The sequence below is a fragment of the Ranitomeya variabilis genome, chromosome 2 (assembly GCF_051348905.1).
Source record: "Ranitomeya variabilis isolate aRanVar5 chromosome 2, aRanVar5.hap1, whole genome shotgun sequence".
Lineage (NCBI taxonomy): Eukaryota > Metazoa > Chordata > Amphibia > Anura > Dendrobatidae > Ranitomeya > Ranitomeya variabilis.
In genome coordinates, this window is record NC_135233.1 from 877,853,971 (window position 1) to 877,874,985 (window position 21,015).

Here is a 21,015-nt window from a genome sequence, read left to right on the forward strand (position 1 = left end):
TTCATTGCTTCAGGGTTCCAAAGATTCAATGCAGTTAAAAGAAATGACCCGACCATTCTTCAGGCGACTTTTTATCTTAAAGCTGCTCATTAGTTTATACAATAAAGTAGAAAAAAATGTTTGAAAAAGCTCAGAGAAAACAACAAAAAAGATGCAAAAAATGACGCTTCAGGACAAAGATGCCAGAGCAATTCCTCCTGAAAAGCTAGGTAGGTTCACACACATCAAAAAGATAATGTGTGCACCTACCCTTAGGCCGGGGTCACACATGCGTGTTTTACGGACGTAAGAGCGCAGAAACTACGTCCGTAAAACTCGCATTACATACGGCACAATTATTCTCAATGGGGCTGCTCCTATCAGCCGTATATTACGGATCCGTAATATACGGCTTTCTACGGCCGTACAAAATTGCAGCATGCTGCGTTTGTCAGCGTATTGTGCAAAAAAAAATCGCCAATGAAAGTCTATGGGGGCGAGAAAATACACAGTGGTGTTAGTGAAAAGTCGGTAATTCAATTGCCGGCTTTTCATTTCTCCTGCACAAACCCGACAGGATATGAGACATGGTTTACATACAGTAAACCATCTCATATCCCCATTTTTTTTGCATATTCCACACTATTAATGTTAGTAGTGTGTATGTGCAAAATTTCAGCGCTGTAGCTGCTAAAATAAAGGGTTAAATGGCGGAAAAAATTGGCGTGGGCTCCCGCGCAATTTTCTCCGCCAGAATGGTAAAGCCAGTGACTGAGGGCAGATATTAATAGCCAGGAGAGGGTCCATGGTTATTGGCCCCCCCGTGACTAAAAACATCTGCCCCCAGCCACCCCAGAAAAGGCACATCTGGAAGATGCGCCAATTCTGGCACTTGGCCACTCTCTTCCCACTCCCTGTAGTGGTGGGATATGGGGTAATGAAGGGTTAATGCCACCTTGCTATTGTAAGGTGACATTAAGCCAGATTAATAATGGAGAGGCGTCAATTATGACACCTATCCATTATTAATCCAATTGTATGAAAGGGTTAAAAAACACACACACATCATTTAAAAGTATTTTAATGAAATAAACACAGCGGTTGTTTTAATAATAATTTATTGCTCTCTCAATCCATTTCCAGGCCCTCGCTTGGCAAAATAATAAACGCACAAGATACATACCCTCAGCTGAACCGTCACGTCCCACAAGGTAATCCATCTAAAGGGGTTAAAATATTTTACAGGCAGGAGCCCTGCTAATGCAGCTGTGCTCCGTGCCTGTAATCCCCGGCGAATGAATGAAATGTAGGTCATTGACCTACATTTCCTTCAGTCGCGGTGATGCGCCCCCTGGTGGATGTCCTCATATGACCTGGAGCGTGGGAAAAAGTTCCCAGGCTGCAGTTCATGAGGACATCCAGCAGGGGCGCATCACCGCGACTCAATGTAAGTATAGATCACTGCTTTCCTTTCAGCACCCGGGGATTACAGGCACGAGCGAGTGGTTTATCGCAGCTCGTGCCTGTAATATTAGTTAACCCCTTCAGATGGATTACCTCGTTGGACGTGATAGGACATCAGAAGGTATGTATCTTGTGTGTTTATTATTTTTCCAAGCGAGGGTGTTGCTGATGGATTGAGAGAGCAATAAATTATTAAAACAACCGCTGTGTTTATTTCATTAAAATACTTTTAAATCATGTGTGTGTGTGTTTTTTAACCCTTTCATACAATTGGATTAATAATGGATAGGTGTCATAATTGACGCCTCTCCATTATTAATCTGGCTTAATGTCACCTTACAATAGCAAGGTGGCATTAACCCTTCATTACCCCATATCCCACCGCTACAGGGAGTGGGAAGAGAGTGGCCAAGTGCCAGAATAGGCGCATCTTCCAGATGTGCCTTTTCTGGGGTGGCTGGGGGCAGATGTTTGTAGCCAGGGGGGGGCAATAACCATGGACCCTCTCCTGGCTATTAATATGTGCCCTCAGTCACTGGCTTTACCATTCTGGCGGAGAAAATTGCGCGGGAGCCCACGCCAATTTTTTCCGCCATTTAACCCTTTATTTTAGCAGCTACAGCACTGAAATTTTGCACATACACACTACTAACATTAGTAGTATGGAATATGCAAAAAAAATGGGGATATGAGATGGTTTACTGTATGTAAACCATGTGTGATATCCTGTCGGGTTTGTGAAGGAGAAATGAAAAGCCGGCAATTGAATTACCGACTTTTCACAGATATCGCGCTGAATGAAATCTAAATACAGAATATATATATATGTGTCTCAATGACATATATATATATATATATATACTGTATATATGTTTTAATGAACATTTGAGCACATAAATTCATTAGATGTCGGTTTTGCAAGCCTGCGCGAAAATCTCGCAGTACGGATGCCATACGGATTACATACGGAGGATGCCATGCGCAAAATACGCTGACACACCCTGCCTACGGATCAATATTTTGGGAACATTTCTCCGTATTACGGCCGTAGTACGGACGTATAATACGTGGCGTATTGTCTTACGCCAAGTGTGACGCCGGCCTTAGAATTATTGGTTCTGAAGCATTTTTTTCAGCCTAGTTTGAAGCGGATTCCATCAGAAGCTGATTAAAAAAAGTAACATGCACTTTCCTTTTTCCCCAGTTTTTCAAAATATCAAATAAAAAAAAGCTCAAAACAAGAAACATATGAATACAATGTGACTTTATAACAAGACCATGAGCACATTGAGTATTTTGTCAGTATTTTACCTCAGTATGTGTAAGCAAAAACCAGGAGTGGGTGTCAAATGCAGAAGTGGTGACATGTTTCTATTATTCTTTTCCTCTGACTGTTCCACTCCTAGTTTTGACTTTGACAAATACTGAGGTAAAAAAAAACCTCACCAAATACTGTACTTAAAAAATGAAAGCACAGATTATTTAAAGTATTTTTTGAGCGATTTTTCATATGTTTTTTGGAGATAACTAAAAAAAAATTCTTTCTGCACACACACTTAAACTGCAGCACTACTGCAATGTTCCCCCTGCAACTCAGGGTGTGTACTGGTGAGGTGACTAAGGTTATCTCAGGATAAACTATGAATAATATAAGACTAACTCAGTCATAACCATCTAGCATGGTAGAGACTTGGAGATAAAAGGTGTCTGGCGGCCGCTTAGCATTCTTGGCCAGTCAATAAATGTGGTACTGTATAGCATCCAAGGAACTGAAGTCTTTTTCATTTAGAATTTACAGAATTCTAAAAAAAACTGTGTATTGTTTGGTTTATGGTCTCTTCTGAGAATCTAACACTGAGGTATTATCCCAGGACACAATGACTACTGTCTGCCAAGTTTGAGATCTGCCCATACATTTTAGATTAAGGAAGCATTTAAATTCAAGCGAATTCAAACTCCAGTCTGCCAAGTTGGCAAATGCACTTACACTAGTATAAGTCTCACGTGGCAAGTGGTTACGCCAATATAGATAAACGTGGATGGGATTAGAACACACCTTTTATAGCTACTGCTGTAACAATGGAAACCTACCCGGTGACTCAGGGTTCAGTAGTAATTTATTTAATTTCATTAAGCCTGTAAAGTTCCTGTAATTCTGCTTGCTTTTTTAATTTCACCACTATGAGGAGGAAACAAATAGCTGTGATGACTGAGATGTAAAGTTAAGAAATAATGAAAACTCCAGCTCCAAATGACAAACTCACAAAACAGTTTATTTTCAAGACATATTAAAAGTCCATATGCAGAGTATACAGCTTCAGTGACCATGCTTGTGGAAAAACTGAGGATGTGTCCTCTGTATAAAAACTTTTCAAATTGTCTCAAATAAAAGTAAATTGTGTCATACATTCGCCATTTGGCATTATATTTTTCTTTATTGGCTTCCAAAGAGGCTAGACTCCAGATCTATTCATGTGCATTGAAAATAAATCACAATAGATAATGAGCTAATATAGCACATTTATTTGTTTCAGTGTAATACAAGGTGTTATACAAAAAAATAAGTTAAAGGGTTATCCAAGCCTTTTTTTCCTTATGCGGCTATCTCTCCAGGCTTGATGTGGTCATAGAGATCAATGTGACTGCTCCTCATGGCAATTTTCTCACTTCCTGAGACTTGTCAACTTGTGTCATGAGTCAACACAGCAGTTCCTTCTTTTCTACTTTGCTGTTCTGTCTATGGGGCATCACTGCTGACATCATGTTGATTGACACCTGGCTCCTCGCTGTTTATCTAGATGCCTGCAAGTGATTTTCAGCGCCTTTGCTGGGCATCAATGTCAATATTAGACTTGTCCCACCACATTGATCAAAAGCAGAGTGGAAAAGAAGGAACTGCTCTGTTGACATGATGTCACAGATAGTGGGAGAGTCAGTGCCAAGAGCCGTCATGTGACCTCTCTGAGCCAGGAGATATTGGCACATGGCAGAACAAGCAAGTAGTTAGCAACTATCTACTAATAAGTGCTTAACCTTGCAGAAAATTTGCACTACATTTGAATGCAATCTTTGCAGAGAGGAATCTATGGATTCTGACACCTAATTTTATCTAATGTGGTCAAAAATTGCTGAAATGAGGGAATAATGTTTTTTAGACCTATAGAGGCTGATTCAATAAGATTGACATAGCGAAAGCTTGTGCTACACCAGTCCTGATAGAGCATACTGTGTTAAATTCATTAAGATGTGTCCGAAACTAAAGGAATTCAGTGCCTTTACTAATTGGTTGTGCAGTGCCATGTGCTATGGCAGAAATGCTAATCCAATCAGTGACTGGAGTAGCATTTCTGGTATAGAAAATGCTGGCAGATTTAATGAATTGACCGGTTGGGCGTAGCCACACCTTGTCCCATTACAGCTCCTCCCTAACTCTGTCCATTTAAGTTGACCTAATCCTTAGTGGTGTGAAAGCGGCAAAGATCACAAAATTTTGAGCAACCTGGAGTTGTGCAGGAATTTTGCTGCTTTGCTATGACATTTTTGTGGTGCAATCACTTTGATTAATTACCTCATATTGCTTTGTCATAAGGGATATATTTGTCCATAACAATATTATCATTTTTTTTCCAAACCTGCCTTCCACTTTCCAATAAGGAGGACCTAATTAAGTACTAAAATTAAAAGCACAGTCCTCAAAGAGTTTATCTTATCATGAACAAAATAAACTGCTAGTCATTGTATGCATTTACCTTCATTTCTGGCTTTATGATTGATTTGTTCATAATACAGTTGTCATCCCCATGTAAGAATTCACTTGATGTCAGCTCATACACATTGGTCCACTCAACTTTTTTTCTGGAGTATCGTTTGAACTCATCCTAACATGAAAAAATAATGGCATGAGTAATACTTAAGACAATGTAATTTTACTTATGGCGACCTACAAAAGATGCATCAAGAATAATTTGCAGGAAGAGAAATTCAGGGTGAAGTTTTGTAAGTAATAATGCATTCAATAAGCATTAAAGAGTAACTAAAGTTTTACATTTTTAAGCAATGTAGCCTCAATTCTATAAAAATTCTACTCTCTAAATGTTGGAATAATTCTTAATATAATGTATATTGCATCAACTACTATTTATTACTGTCTAATGGTGCATTAGTTTCGGTCTCCAGGAATAGTGTTATGTTGCCATTAATGCACTGTTAAAAAAAGAACCAGGAAGTTCCTTTTCACTGTGTGTATAGCTGTAACACATTTTACTTTCACTTTGCAAGCTAACAGAAATAGGGGTTGTAAGTTGTGTTATCTTTGTTCCCGAGTAAACCAATATTCACTGTTGAACAACTGGACAGTACAGAGCCTTATCAACTGCCAACAGGTTATGGGCACAGAGATCAGGGACCAAAGACCCAAAGACAGTATACTAAGAAGAAGAAGCAAAGATGGCCTCCAGCAGCAGCTCTGTGAAGTTCACAGTGCCAAATCTGACTAATTAGAACTACCAATCCTGGAAATTCAAGGAAAAAGATGTTAATAATGATGAGAGAAGGTATATGGAAATATGCACAGTAATCAAGACCTGACTCACTACCAGAAGACTGATAAGAGAAGGATCAAAAAGCACAAAACACTATCTCCCTCATTATAGATGATGATCATATGTGCAAGTAGGTAAATGTGAAACTGCAAAAGAAATGTTTGGAAGAGCTGCAGAAGGTGCATAAAAGGATAAATCTCAGCAATAAGCTCAATTTCATGAGAAAGGTGTATCAGTTTAAAGGGCCACTGTCACCCCCTCCAGCCGTTATAAACTAAAAGAGCTACCTTGTGCAGCAGTAATGCTGCAGTCTAACAAGGTGGCTCTTTTAGTTTTTGATTCCGTTATTCCCTCAATAAAGCGTTTTAAAATTTGCCCTAACTACCTGTCTGTAGACCTGGAGGCGGTCCGAAGCCTCCTCTGTGAATCTCCCAACGGCCGTCACTCTTCTCTTCTGGGGATGTGGTCGCCGCCCCCTTCGCGCTGTTTCTTCTTAAATCCGGTGCCTGCGCTGTGCGTGCCTGCCTGTGACAGGCGCAGTCTTCATTGTCCGTCATAGGACAGATGCAGGGTGCCTGACTGCGCCTGTGCGGGCAGTGCGGCCACCCTGTTGCTGAATCCCCGCCCCGCACTGTGTTATTCATTATGCACAGTGCGGGGCTGGGGTTCCTGGGCATGCGCACTGCGCTGTTCAGACGCTCCCCCGGTCCCCCGCCTTCCAGCGTTGCCGTAATATACATGTTTCCTTGCCTGCTTTTGGAATGAAGCAGCCGCAAATAACAACGCTGGAAGGCGGGGGAGCTGGGGGAGCGTCTGAGCTGGGGGAGCGTCTGAACAGCACAGTGCGCATGCCCAGGAACCCCAGCCCCGCACTGTGCATAATGAATAACACAGTGCGGGGCGGGGATTCAGCAACAGGGTGGCCGCACTGCCCGCACAGGAGCAGTCAGGCACCCTGCATCTGACCTATGACGGACAATGAAGACTGCACCTGTCACAGGCAGGCACGCACAGCGCAGGTGCCGGATTTAAGAAGAAACAGCGCGAAGGGGGCGGCGACCACATCCCCAGAAGAGAAGAGTGACGGCCGTTGGGAGATTCACAGAGGAGGCTTCGGACCGCCTCCAGGTCTACAGACAGGTAGTTAGGGCAAATTTTAAAACGCTTTATTGAGGGAATAACGGAATCAAAAACTAAAAGAGCCACCTTGTTAGACTGCAGCATTACTGCTGCACAAGGTGGCTCTTTTAGTTTATAATGGCTGGAGGGGGTGACAGTGGCCCTTTAAGCTAAATAAGGGCCAAGATATGCAGGATTACATAAAAAATAGAATAAAAATTGAGGAGCGCCTGAGGGGCATTGGGGAAGATCTAAATTATACCCATGTTGCTGCACTACTACTAAGCAGTTTACCAGAAAGCTATGACACACCTGTAACTGCACTAGATAGTCACCTAGATTATGAACTTACATTGGAGTATGTCAGAGGAAAGCTTGTAAATCGGTATAAGCAAAAGACAGAAAGTGTAAGCAGCAGTGGGGTATCCAAAGCAGAATCCTCTTAAAATACCTAAGATCTACCCAAAAATAAAATTAATTTGTAGAAAACATGTGAGTAGGTTTGAGCGAAACGGATCGGTCATTTTCATAAGTCGCCGACTTTTGGCAAAGTCGGGTTTCATGAAACCCGACCCGATCCCAGCGTGGGATCGGCCATGTGGTACACGATCTTCGCGCCAAAGTCGCGTTTCATATGATGCTTTCAGAGCCTTTTCTCAGCCAATGAAGGTGGACGCAGAGTGTGGGCAGCGTGATGACATAGGTCCTGGTCCCCACCATCTTAGAGAAGGGCATGCCAGTGATTGGCTTGCTTTCTGCGGCGTCACAGGGGCTATAAAGGGGCGTTTCCGCCGACCGCCATCTTACTGCTGCTGATCTGATCATAGGGAGAGGTTGCTGCCGCTTCGTCAGAAGCAGGGATAGCGTTAGGCAGGGTAAATTAACCCCCAAACCACTTGTGCTGTAGCAATTTCCACTGTCCAACACCGCCTTTTGTTTGCAGGGACAGTGGAGGCAAGATTTCTGTGCAACAGCTCTGTAGCTTATAAGGCTCCCTGATAGCTGCGTTGCTGTGTGTACGCTGCTGTGCAAACCAACTGCTTTTTTAAAAGCAAAAATCCTGTTGCTCCTTCCTTTCTGCACAGCTATCTTGTTTGTTTGTCCTCATTTTTTGTGTGCAGCAGTCCTTTTTATTGCTGCCTGCCATACTTTTCAGAGATTATTGTAGGGAGATAGTAATTGTAGTACAGTCCCTTTTTTTTTTTTTAATATCTTCCAGCCACTTTCAGCCCCTGAAACTGTGTAGTGTAAAACAGTGGGCCTGTATTTTTCTGCACTGCCCCACACCTAAGAAGGGAGATTTATATTGCCAATCAGTGCATCTGTGCCAGTGCTGTCTGTGGTATCTGTCAGTCATTTTGTGCCACAGAAATCACTTGTCTCCCATATCACAAAAAAAAAATTAAAATAAAGGGAGAATAATCTTGCCAAATCTGCGCATCTATGCCAGTGCTGTGTGTGGTATCTGTCATTCATTTTGTGCCACAGAAACTATGCTGTGATATAGTGGGCCTGATTAAATCACTTGTCTCCCATATCAAAAAAAAAATAAAAATAAAAGGAGAATAATCTTGCCAAATCTGTGCATCTGTGCCAGTGCTGTCTGTGGTATCTGTCAGTCATTTTGTGCCACAGAAACTATACTGTGATATACTGGGCCTGATTTTTTCCTGCATTCTCCCACACATAAAGAGGGAGATTTATATTACCAGTGTGTGCATCTGCGTCACTCCTGTTAGTGGCATATCTGCCAGCCTCTTTCTGCCAATCAAACTGTGTAGTGTAGTACAGTGGGCCTGATTTTCCCTGCATTCTCCCACACATAAAGAGGGAGATTTCTATTGCCAGTGTGTGCATCTGCGTGCGTCAGTCCTGTTAGTGGCATATCTGCCAGCCACTTTCTGCCAATCAAACTGTGTAGTGTAATACAGTGGGCCTGATTTTTTCCTGCATTCTCCCACACATAAAAAAGGGAGATTTAAATTCACAACAAGTTTACGTACACCTTTCGCCTGGTTGTACAGGACCACATAACGGTTGTTAGTTTGGTTACATTTTTCCAAGAATGAGGAAGTCTGGTGGAAGAGGTCGTGGCCATGGGCGGTCATTGCCAGCTGGTAATGATGGTAGTGGTGGTGGTCGTGGAGCATCAGGTGGTCGTGGGAAAAGCAATATAGACCCTAAGTCTCGAGTTGTTGAGCCAGCGTCACCGTCTGGCTACACAAGGCTTCGAACGCTCCCTTTTCTGGGAGTAAGAAAACAGCTTTTAAAGCCGGAGCAGCAGGAACAAGTTTTGGCTTTCCTTGCTGACTCTGCCTCTAGCTCTTTCGCCTCCTCCTCGGAAAGTACAAAATGTAAAATCAGCGTGTCGTCAGTGGATGTTCCCGGTCAGGGACAAGTCGCTTCCTTGTGTTCTTCACCCAGAACAACAGAGAAGGATGCGTCAAGCGACACAACAGGTTACTCCATGGAGCTCTTTACACATACCGTTCCTGGGTTAGAAAGGGAAATTGTTAACAGGCCATGCCCATTACAAGATGAATCAGACATAGAGTGCACAGATGCACAGCTACAGCCAGATTATTATGCTGTTCCTTTGACTCAGATCAGAACATTGCCCTCGCAGTGTACTGATCCAGAATCTGACCCTGATGAGACTATGGAGCCCCGTCACGAATGCTATAGCACTGGCTTACACGGTGACCCAGAGGAAGGTGCACAGGACATAGAAGAGGAGGTCATAGATGACCCAGTTGTTGACCCCGATTGGCAGCCATTGGGGGAACAGGGTGCAGGCGGCAGTAGCTCTGAAGCAGAGGAGGAGGAGCCGCAGCAGGCATCAACATCGCAACAGGTTCCATCTGGCAGGCCCGTATCTGGCCAAAAACGTGTGGTAAAACCAAAACCAGTTGTAGGACAGCGTGGCCATCCGGTTAAAGTAGCTCAGTGTGCAATGCCTGAAAAGGTATCCGATAGTAGCAAGAGTGCAGTCTGGCATTTTTTTTAACCAAGATCCAAATGATCAGTGCAAAGTCATCTGTAAGAAATGCTCAAGGACCTTCAGCAGAGGTCAGAATGTTAAAAATCTAAATACAAGTTGCATGCGTAGACATTTAACCACCATGCACTTGCAAGCCTGGACTAACTACCAAACGTCCCTTAACGTTGTAGCACCCTCTCACAATGAAGCTAGTTAGCAACGCTACATCCCTTCCCTCACTGTAAGCCCACCATTTACCACACCACCTGCAGTAAATGTGGCGGTTTCGTCGCAAGGCCAAAGCAGTCAGGGAATCACCAGGTTCGTGGTAGGAAACACTGTATGTAGGGCAACAGCAAGAATACCATCACCAACCCTCTCTCAGTCTGCCATGTCCACCGGCACCCCCGCTAGTTCCACCCTATGCAGCTCTCCAGTCCAGCTCACCCTACATGAGACTCTCGTTAGGAAAAGGAAGTACTCATCCTCGCATCCGCGTACACAGGGTTTGAACGCCCACATTGCTAGACTAATCTCGTTAGAGATGATGCCCTACCGGTTAGTTGAAAGCAAAGCTTTCAAAGCCCTGATGGACTATGCTGTACCACGCTACGAGCTACCCAGTCGACACTTCTTTTCGAGAAAAGCCATCCCAGCCCTCCACCAGCATGTAAAAGACCGCATTGTCCATGCACTCAGGCAATCTGTGAGTAGAAAGGTGCACCTGACAACAGATGCATGGACCAGTAGGCATGGCCAGGGGCGTTACGTCTCCATCATGGCACACTGGGTTAATGTGGTGGATGCAGGGTCCACAGGGGACAGTAATATTGGGACAGTTCTGGCTAGCCCACGGTCTAGGAAACAGTTGGCTGTAGGCGTTCGTCCCCCCTCCTCCTTCTCATCCTCCAGCAGAAGTGATAGCTCGTCCACAGACCGCAGTCGCATGACCACTCCATCCGCAGCTGCCACTGTTGCACACGAGGTGTCCAATTATGGAACAGCTAGTGGAAAGCGTCAGCAGGCTGTATTGGCAATGAAGTGTTTGGGCGACAACAGACACACCGCGGAAGTTCTGTCCGAGTTCTTGCAGCAAGAAACTCGGTCATGGCTGGGCACTGTACATCTTGAGGCAGGCAAGGTAGTGAGTGATAACGGAAGGAATTTTATGGCTGCCATAGCCCTTTCACAACTGAAACACATTCCTTGCCTGGCTCACACCTTAAACCTGGTGGTGCAGTGCTTCCTGAAAAGTTATCCGGGGTTACCCGACCTGCTGCTGAAAGTGCGCAGACTTTGCTCTCACATCCACCTTTCGCCCGTACACTCCAGCCGTATGCAGAACCATTAGCGGTCTTTGAAACTTCCCCAGCATCGCCTAATCATCGACGTTGCAACAAGGTGGAACTCCACACTGCACATGCTTCAGAGACTGTGCGGACAGAGGCATGCCGTTATGTATTTGTGGGAGGATACACATAAACGGGTAGGCAGTTGGATGGCAGACATGGAGTTATCAGGTGTGCAGTGGTCGAAGCTACAAGACCTGTGTCAAGTCCTTCAGTGTTTTGAGGAATTCACATGGCTGGTTAGTGCAGACAACACCATAATAAGCATGAGCATCCCCCTAATGCATCTGCTGATGCAAAGTTTGACGCACATAAAGGAGCAGGCATCTGCAGCCGAGGACGAGGGAAGCCTTGATGACAGTCAGCCATTGTCTGGTCAGGGAAGTCTACAGGACGAGGATGCGGGCGAAGAGGAGGAGGATGAGGAGGATGATGGGGATGAGTATTTTTTGGATGAGGAAGCTTCTCAGGGGGCAATAGAAACTGCTGGCGTTGCAAGGCCGGGTTCAGGGTTTTTGAGGGAGACAAGTGACGTTGATTTGCCCGAAAGTGCTCCTCAACCCAGCACATGCACTGATTTGACAACTGGAACATTGGCCCACATGGCGGATTATGCCTTGCGTATCCTCAGAAGGGACCCATGCATTATAAAAATGATGACCGATGACGATTACTGGTTGGCCTGCCTCCTTGATCCTCGCTATAAAGGCAAATTGCAAAATATCATGCCACATGAGAACCTTGAACAAATATTGGCAACCAAACAAGCAACTCTTGTAGACCATTTGATTCAGGCATTCCCAGCACACAGCGCCGGTGATGGTTCTCACACGAGCTGCAGGGGGCAACAGGGCAGAGGTGTTAGAGGTGCACAAATCAGAAGTGGCGTTGGACAGAGGGGTTTTCTGACCAGGTTGTGGAGTGATTTCGCAAAGACCGCAGACACGACAGGTACTGCAGCATCAATTCAAAGTGACAGGACACAACATTTGTCCAGTATGGTTACTAACTATTTTTCCTCCATTATCGATGTTCTCCCTCAACCGTCATTCCCCTTTGATTACTGGGCATCCAAAATAGACACCTGGCCTGAATTGGCCAAATATGCATTGCAGGAGCTTGCTTGCCCAGCAGCTAGTGTGCTATCAGAAAGAGTATTCAGTGCTGCTGGTTCAATACTGACCGACAGAAGGACTCGTCTGGCTACCCAAAATGTTGATGATCTAACCTTCATTAAAATGAACCACTCATGGATTTCTAATTATTTTGCCCCACCTTTCCTGGCTGACACCTAGCTTTCCTGAAGAAAGGTCTTGCTTTGGGACTAGTGTTACTGACTGTTCCAATCTCTTAATTTGCAGCTGCTGTTTGTACAGCATACGACATGTTTACACCTCCCTAAATGGCCTAACTCCCCCCACGGGGCCGTGGTCTCGCCACTTGGCGCAAGCACCCGTCAGAGTGCCGTTTGTCTGAAGAGGTGGGTGTGCCCACTTTTGGTCGACGGCACTGCCACTGGGTCCCTCATAGTACAATGAAGTGTCTCTGGCGGTGGTGGCGCGCACCCAACGTCAGACACACCGTTGTAACATGAGGGGCCCTGGGCCTGTACCGCCGTCCACAAGAGAGTGTCCCCCCCAGCTCAAACAGTGCTCTACCACTTGCAAAATTATCTCTCACTGCTCCACCACTGTTTAGTCTATGCGCTGAAATCCTTCAATGCCTGGCACTGACAATAACAATTTGTTGACATGTATGATGCTAGTTAAAATAGCCAGGGGCCCTGTCCTACATTTACACCAGTAAATACTTTGCACCAAATTACAATGTCTGAAAGTCAGCATAGGAGCCCACCCCTGTACCTAAATATGCCACCCTTTTTTTTTGTTTGTTTTGTCTTTTTTGCGAGACATTAATATCTATTTAGTTTTTGGGAGTACTTACTGTCTGCGGTCCCTCCTTCCAATTGTCCTCCACTGACCACACCAATGCTGCCTGTGTACCCCTGTCACATAATGGAAGCTGCATAGAGCCTATTTTGTTATTTTAGGCCTACTAAGTCTGTCTGCGGTCCCTCCTTCCAATTGTCCTCCGCTGACCACACCAATGCTGCCTGTGTACCCCTGCCACATAATGGAAGCTGCATAGAGCCTATTTTGTTATTTTAGGCCTACTAAGTCTGTCTGCGGTCCCTCCTTCCATTTGTTCTACGCTGACCACACCAATGCTGCCTGTGTACCCCTGCCACATAATGGAAGCTGCATAGAGCCTATTTTGTTATTTTAGGCCTACTAGGTCTGTCTGCGGTCCCTCCTTCCAATTGTCCTCTGCTGACCACACCAATGCTGCCTGTGTACCCCTGCCACATAATGGAAGCTGCATAGAGCCTATTTTGTTATTTTAGGCCTACTAAGTCTGTCTGCTGTCCCTCCTTCCAATTGTCCTCCGCTGACCACACCAATGCTTCCTGTGTACCCTTGCCACATAATGGAAGCTGCATAGAGCCTATTTTGTTATTTTAGGCCTACTAAGTCTGTCTGCGGTCCCTCCTTCCAATTGTCCTCCGCTGACCACACCAATGCTGCCTGTGTACCCCTGCCACATAATGGAAGCTGCATAGAGCCTATTTTGTTTTTTAGGCCTACTATGTCTGTCTGCGGTCCCTCCTTCCAATTGTCCTCCGCTGACCACACCAATGCTACCTGTGTACCCCTGTAGCCTAATTTAAACCGCATCGAGCCTGCTTTATTATTTTAGGCCTAGGAAGTCTGTTTGCGGTCCCTCCTTGCAATCGTCCTCCGATGACCACAGCAATGCTGCCTGTGTACCCCTGTAGCCTAATTTAAACCGCATCGAGCCTGCTTTATTATTTTAGGTCTAGGAAGTCTGTCTGCGGTCCCTCCTTGCAATCGTCCTCCGATGACCACAGCAATGCTGCCTGTGTACCCCTGTAGCCTAATTTAAACCGCATTGAGCCTGCTTTATTATTTTAGGCCTAGGAAGTCTGTCTGCGGTCCCTCCTTGCAATCGTCCTCCGATGACCACAGCAATGCTGCCTGTGTACCCCTGTAGCCTAATTTAAACCGCATCGAGCCTGCTTTATTATTTTAGGCCTAGGAAGTCTGTCTGCGGTCCCTCCTTGCAATCGTCCTCCGATGACCACAGCAATGCTGCCTGTGTATCCCTGTAGCCTAATTTAAACCGCATCGAGCCTGCTTTATTATTTTAGGCCTAGGAAGTCTGTCTGCGGTCCCTCCTTGAAATCGTCCTCCGCTGACCACAACAGTGCTGCCTGTGTACCCCTGTAGCCTACTTTAAACTGCATAGAGCCTACTTTCTATTGCAGGCCTACTACCTGTGTCTGTCTCGGCCAGTCCACTCCTTACAGTTGTCCTCCACTGAACAAAGCTATGCCGCCTGTGTACTCCTGTTACCAATTTTGAACTGCATTTATCCTACTTACTTATTTGTGCCTAGTAACTGTGTATGCCTCTCATAACAGTTGTCCTCACCACAGAACCCAGCTATGCCACTTGTGTACTCCTTTTACCAATTTTGAACTGAATATAGCCTTCCTTTTTATTTTAGGCCTACTTCGTGTGTCAGAGCCACTAATTACACATGCCCTCCTCCGCTGAACCACGCTATGCTGCAAGTGTACTCCACTTACCAATTTTGAACTGCATTTTGCCTAATTACTTATTTAGACCTACTGATTGTGTCTGTTTCCCATTACAGTTGTTCTCCACTGTACAAAGCTGAGCTTAAGTCTTCAGGCTTTCAGCCTATATTATCAGATATTAAACTGCATTTGGCCTACTTGTCTAGTTGGGACCTACTAATGGTGTCTGCCGCTCCTGGATTTTCTCCTGTTTGGTTTTCTTGAGCTTCAATTTTCAGGCTCCCATTCAATAGTTGTTGTTAATATGTGTGGTAGGGGCCTACTAACGGTGTCTGCCGCTCCAAGGTAACTCCAGATTTACTTGCCTGAGATTCAATTTTCAGGCTCTCATTAAGTAGTTGTTGTTAATATGTGTGGTTGGGGCCTACTAACGGTGTCTGCCGCTACAAGGTGTTCTCCAGGTTTACTTGCCTGAGCTTCAATCTTCAGGCTTTCATTAAGTAGTTGTTGTTAATATAACAGTGCAGTTGGCCTACTATTTTGGTTGGGGCCTACTAACGGTGTCTGCCGCTCCCTGGTGTTGTCCTCCACTGCACAAAGCTGAGCTTCAATCTTCAGGCTCTCATTAAGTAGTTGTTGTTAATATAACAGTGCAGTTGGCCTACAATTTTGGTTGGGGCCTACTAACGGTGTCTGCCGCTCCCTGGTGTTGTCCTCCACTGCACAAAGCTGAGCTTCAATCTTCAGGCTCTCATTCAGTAGTTGTTGTTAATATAACAGGGCAGTTGGCCTACTATTTTGGTTGGGGCCTACTAACGGTGTCTTCCGCTCCCTGGTGTTGTCCTCCACTGCACAAAGCTGAGCTTCAATCTTCAGGCTCTCATTCTGTAGTTGTTGTTAATATGTGTCGTTGGGGCCTACTAACGGTGTCTGCCGCGACAAGGTGTTCTCCATGTTTACTTGCCTGAGCTTCAATCTTCAGGCTCTCATTAAGTACCTGTTGTTAATATAACAGTACAGTTGGCCTACTATTTTGGTTGGGGCCTACTAATGGTGTCTGCTGCTCCCTGGTGTTGTCCTCCACTGCACAAAGCTGAGCTTCAATCTTCAGGCTCTCATTCAGTAGTTGTTGTTAATATAACAGTGCAGTTGGCCTACTATTTTGGTTGGGGCCTACTAACGGTGTCTGCCGCTCCCTGGTGTTGTCCTCCACTGCACAAAGCTGAGCTTCAATCTTCAGGCTCTCATTCAGTAGTTGTTGTTAATGTGTCGTTGGGGCCTACTAACGGTGTCTGCCGCTCCAAGGTGTTCTCCATGTTTACTTGCCTGAGCTTCAATCTTCAGGCTCTCATTAAGTACTTGTTGTTAATATAACAGTGCAGTTGGCCTACTATTTTGGTTGGGGCCTACTAACGGTGTCTGCTGCTCCCTGGTGTTGTCCTCCACTGCACAAAGCTGAGCTTCAATCTTCAGGCTCTCATTCAGTAGTTGTTGTTAATGTAACAGTGCAGTTGGCCTATTTTTCTCACATTTATTAAATATTATTAAAAATATACAGTTGCACATATGTGTCATGACACAGCTGTCGGGTGACTCGAGACCAGGGGCTTCTTCCCTGACCCTACAACTAGGGACGCCCTAACTCGTCCTATTCCCCAGGATATTTCTGAAGATGAAGATGACGGGGTCACCACCCTTGCATTATCTCCTGAGTTAGACCAGGTTCCTGCTGCGTTAAAGCAGGCCATTCAACGCATAGCGATTATGGCATGCATTGGCGATGCGCCCGATAATAGGGGTTAATGGCAATGTTAATGGACTGCGTTACACTGAGTTATGCTGCGGTGTAACGCAGTCCGTCTAATGGACTGCCATAACGCAGTGTGACCCCAGCCATAGCCCTCCATCTGTTCTCTTCTCCCACCCAGGAAAGAGGGGCGCTATTGTTTACTGCAGTACACCAACCAGACAAACAAGGCTATACAAACAAGGGTTAACAGAAAACTCAAGGCATACAATAAATTCACTCACATATAATAGAGGAATGCACCAGGGAGTGGAGGATGTGGAATAAGCAAAAGTAGAGAAGGAAAGGGAATTATCACACTTACAGACCACGCAACAGTCACAGGTAACTCCTTCAACACTCCTTCTCATGTGAACACCTCTTCCTCCTGAAGCCATGCAGCAAATGCTAGCTCTGACTTGGATTTCTATCAGAGCCCAGATTATAAAGGGGAAGGGAGTGGCTAAATTACCTTAGCTGCGAGCTCAAAGTTTTCCAACAATTAAAACCCCTGTTCTGCCAAAAGGAATAAACACCATTAAAATGAAGGAGAAGTGATTCTTCCCCGTGACAGTACCCTCCCTTCTACAAGGGACCTCCAGAACCTCAGGACCGGGTTTCTGGGGTATGCCGTGTGAAAAGACCAGACCAGTCTGGCAGCATGAACATCAGATGCTGGTACCCACATCCTCTCCTCAGGACCATACACCCTCCAATGCATCCGATACTGAAGCGACTGATGGACAAAATGAGAATCCAAGATTTTAACTATCTGAAACTCCAAGTTTCCATTGACAATGACAGGAGATGGCGGTAGTGATGATGGTACTGAAGATGCAACATATTTATTTTAGGAGAGATGAATTAAATACATTATGGATCCTAAAGGTAGGTGGCAGAGCAAGGCGGAATGCTACAGGATTGACGATGGCTACAATCTTATAAGGACTGATAAACCTGGGACCCAGTTTCCAATACAGAATCTTCAGCCTAATGTTCCTAGAGGACAACCACACCAAGTCACCAACACACAGGTTCGGACCCACCAAACATCTCCGACCAGCCGCACTCTTATTTGGATGCAATCTTCATCAAACTATAAGTAACCTGCAATATGGGAGTAATAGATGACAAACATTCCTCTTCAGTAGGGTTGAGCGAAACGGGTCGATCATTTTCAAAAGTCGCCGACTTTTGGCTAAGTCGGCGTCTCATGAAACCCGATCCGACCCCTGTGCTTGTCGGCCATGCGGTACGCGACTTTCGCGCCAAAGTCGCGTTTCAATGACGCGAAAAGCGCCATTTCTCAGCCAATGAAGGTGAACGCAGAGTGTGGGCAGCGTGATGACATAGATCCTGGTCCCCACCATCTTAGAGAAGGGCATTGCAGTGATTGGCTTGCTGTCTGCGGCGTCACAGGGGCTATAAAGGGGCGTTCCCGCCGACCGCCATCTTACTGCTGCTGATCTGAGCTTAGGGACAGGTTGCTGCCGCTTCGTCAGAAGCAGGGAGAGCGTTAGGCAGGGTCCACTAACCACCAAACCGCTTGTGCTGCAGCGATTTGCACTGTCCAACACCACCTTCGGTGTGCAGGGACTGTGGAAGCTATTTTTTTTTTTTTTTCCCCTCAGCGCTGTAGCTCATTGGGCTGCCCTAGAAGGCTCCGTGATAGCTGTATTGCTGTGTGTACGCCACTGTGCAAACCAACTGCTTTTTTCAAAGCACATATCCTCTTGTTCCTTCCTTTCTGCACAGCTATCTTTTTTGTTTGTCCACACTTTTTATTTAATTTGTGCATCAGTCCACTCCTATTGCTGCCTGCCATACCTGGCTTAGATTACTGCAGGGAGATAGTAATTGTAGGACAGTCCCTGTTTTTTTTTTGTTTTTTTTGTGGGAGATTAAGATTGGCATTTCTGCTACAGTGCCATCCCTGTGTGTGCCATCTCTCACTGAGTGGGCCATAGAAAGCCTATTTATTTTTTCCGTGATTTGTGTTCTAAATTCTACCTCAACACAAAAACACTACATCAATCAGTGGGAGAAAAATATTGGCCTCAGTCAGGGCTTGTGTGTCACTGCTGTGTGTGCTATCTCTCATTCAGTGGGCTATAGCAAGCCTATTTATTTTATTTTTTTTTTTAATATTATTTGGTTTCTAAAGTCTCCCTGAAAAAAAAAAAAATACCTAAAAAAACAGTGGGAGAGTAATATTGCCCTTTCAGCTTGTGTGCCAGTCTTGACTCCTGGGTGTGCCACCTCTCTCTCTCATTCAGTGGGCCATAGAAAGGCTATTTTTTTTTTTTTGTTTTTTTAATATTATTTGGTTTCTAAAGTCTCCCTGAAAAAAAAAAAAAAAACATAAAAAAACAGTGGGAGAGTAATATTGCCCTTTCAGCTTGTGTGCCAGTCTTGACTCCTGGGTGTGCCACCTCTCTCCCTCTCATTCAGTGGGCCATAGAAAGCCTATTTATTTTTTTTTTTAATATTATTGGGTTTCTAAAGTCTCCCTTAAAAAACAAAAAATACATAAAAAAACAGTGGGAGAGTAATATTGCCCTTTCAGCTTGTGTGCCAGTCTTGACTCCTGGGTGTGCCACCTCTCTCCCTCTCATTCAGTGGGCCATAGAAAGCCTATTTATTTTTTTTTAAAAATATTATTGGGTTTCTAAAGTCTCCCTTAAAAAACAAAAAATACATAAAAAAACAGTGGGAGAGTAATATTGCCCTTTCAGCTTGTGTGCCAGTCTTGACTCCTGGGTGTGCCACCTCTCTCCCTCTCATTCAGTGGGCCATAGAAAGCCTATTTATTTATTTTTTTAAATATTATTGGGTTTCTAAAGTCTCCCTTAAAAAACAAAAAATACATAAAAAAACAGTGGGAGAGTAATATTGCCCTTTCAGCTTGTGTGCCAGTCTTGACTCCTGGGTGTGCCACCTCTCTCTCTCATTCAGTGGGCCATAGAAAGGCTATTTTTTTTTTTGGTTTTTTTAATATTATTTGGTTTCTAAAGTCTCCCTGAAAAAAAAAAAAAAAACATAAAAAAACAGTGGGAGAGTAATATTGCCCTTTCAGCTTGTGTGCCAGTCTTGACTCCTGGGTGTGCCACCTCTCTCCCTCTCATTCAGTGGGCCATAGAAAGCCTATTTATTTTTTTTTTTAAATATTATTGGGTTTCTAAAGTCTCCCTTAAAAAACAAAAAATACATAAAAAAACAGTGGGAGAGTAATATTGCCCTTTCAGCTTGTGTGCCAGTCTTGACTCCTGGGTGTGCCACCTCTCTCCCTCTCATTCAGTGGGCCATAGAAAGCCTATTTATTTTTTTTTTAAAATATTATTGGGTTTCTAAAGTCTCCCTTAAAAAACAAAAAATACATAAAAAAACAGTGGGAGAGTAATATTGCCCTTTCAGCTTGTGTGCCAGTCTTGACTCCTGGGTGTGCCACCTCTCTCTCTCATTCAGTGGGCCATAGAAAGGCTATTTTTTTTTTTGGTTTTTTTAATATTATTTGGTTTCTAAAGTCTCCCTGAAAAAAAAAAAAAAAACATAAAAAAACAGTGGGAGAGTAATATTGCCCTTTCAGCTTGTGTGCCAGTCTTGACTCCTGGGTGTGCCACCTCTCTCCCTCTCATTCAGTGGGCCATAGAAAGCCTATTTATTTTTTTTTTAAATATTATTGGGTTTCTAAAGTCTCCCTTAAAAAACAAAAAATACATAAAAAAACAGTGGGAGAGTAATATTGCCCTTTCAGCTTGTGTGCCAGTCTTGACTCCTGGGTGTGCCACCTCTCTCCCTCTCATTCAGTGGGCCATAGAAAGCCTATTTATTTTTTTTTTTAAATATTATTGGGTTTCTAAAGTCTCCCTTAAAAAACAAAAAATACATAAAAAAACAGTGGGAGAGTAATATTGCCCTTTCAGCTTGTGTGCCAGTCTTGACTCCTGGGTGTGCCACCTCTCTCCCTCTCATTCAGTGGGCCATAGAAAGCCTATTTATTTTTTTTTTTAAATATTATTGGGTTTCTAAAGTCTCCCTTAAAAAACAAAAAATACATAAAAAAACAGTGGGAGAGTAATATTGCCCTTTCAGCTTGTGTGCCAGTCTTGACTCCTGGGTGTGCCACCTCTCTCTCTCATTCAGTGGGCCATAGAAAGGCTATTTTTTTTTTTGGT

At 44.4% G+C, this 21,015-nt stretch overlaps 1 protein-coding gene across 1 annotated transcript in view; it reads right to left on the reverse strand.

Annotated features, from left to right (window-relative positions):
• The window catches only part of LOC143808073 (putative cation-transporting ATPase 13A4), a 370,353-nt gene that overhangs the window by 227,663 nt on the left and 121,675 nt on the right, over positions 1-21,015 (reverse strand). Inside the window, exon 3 of the mRNA XM_077290330.1 lies at positions 5,193-5,321. Within this exon, the coding sequence (XP_077146445.1) occupies positions 5,193-5,321 (129 nt within the window). The remainder of the gene's footprint in view (positions 1-5,192; positions 5,322-21,015) is intronic.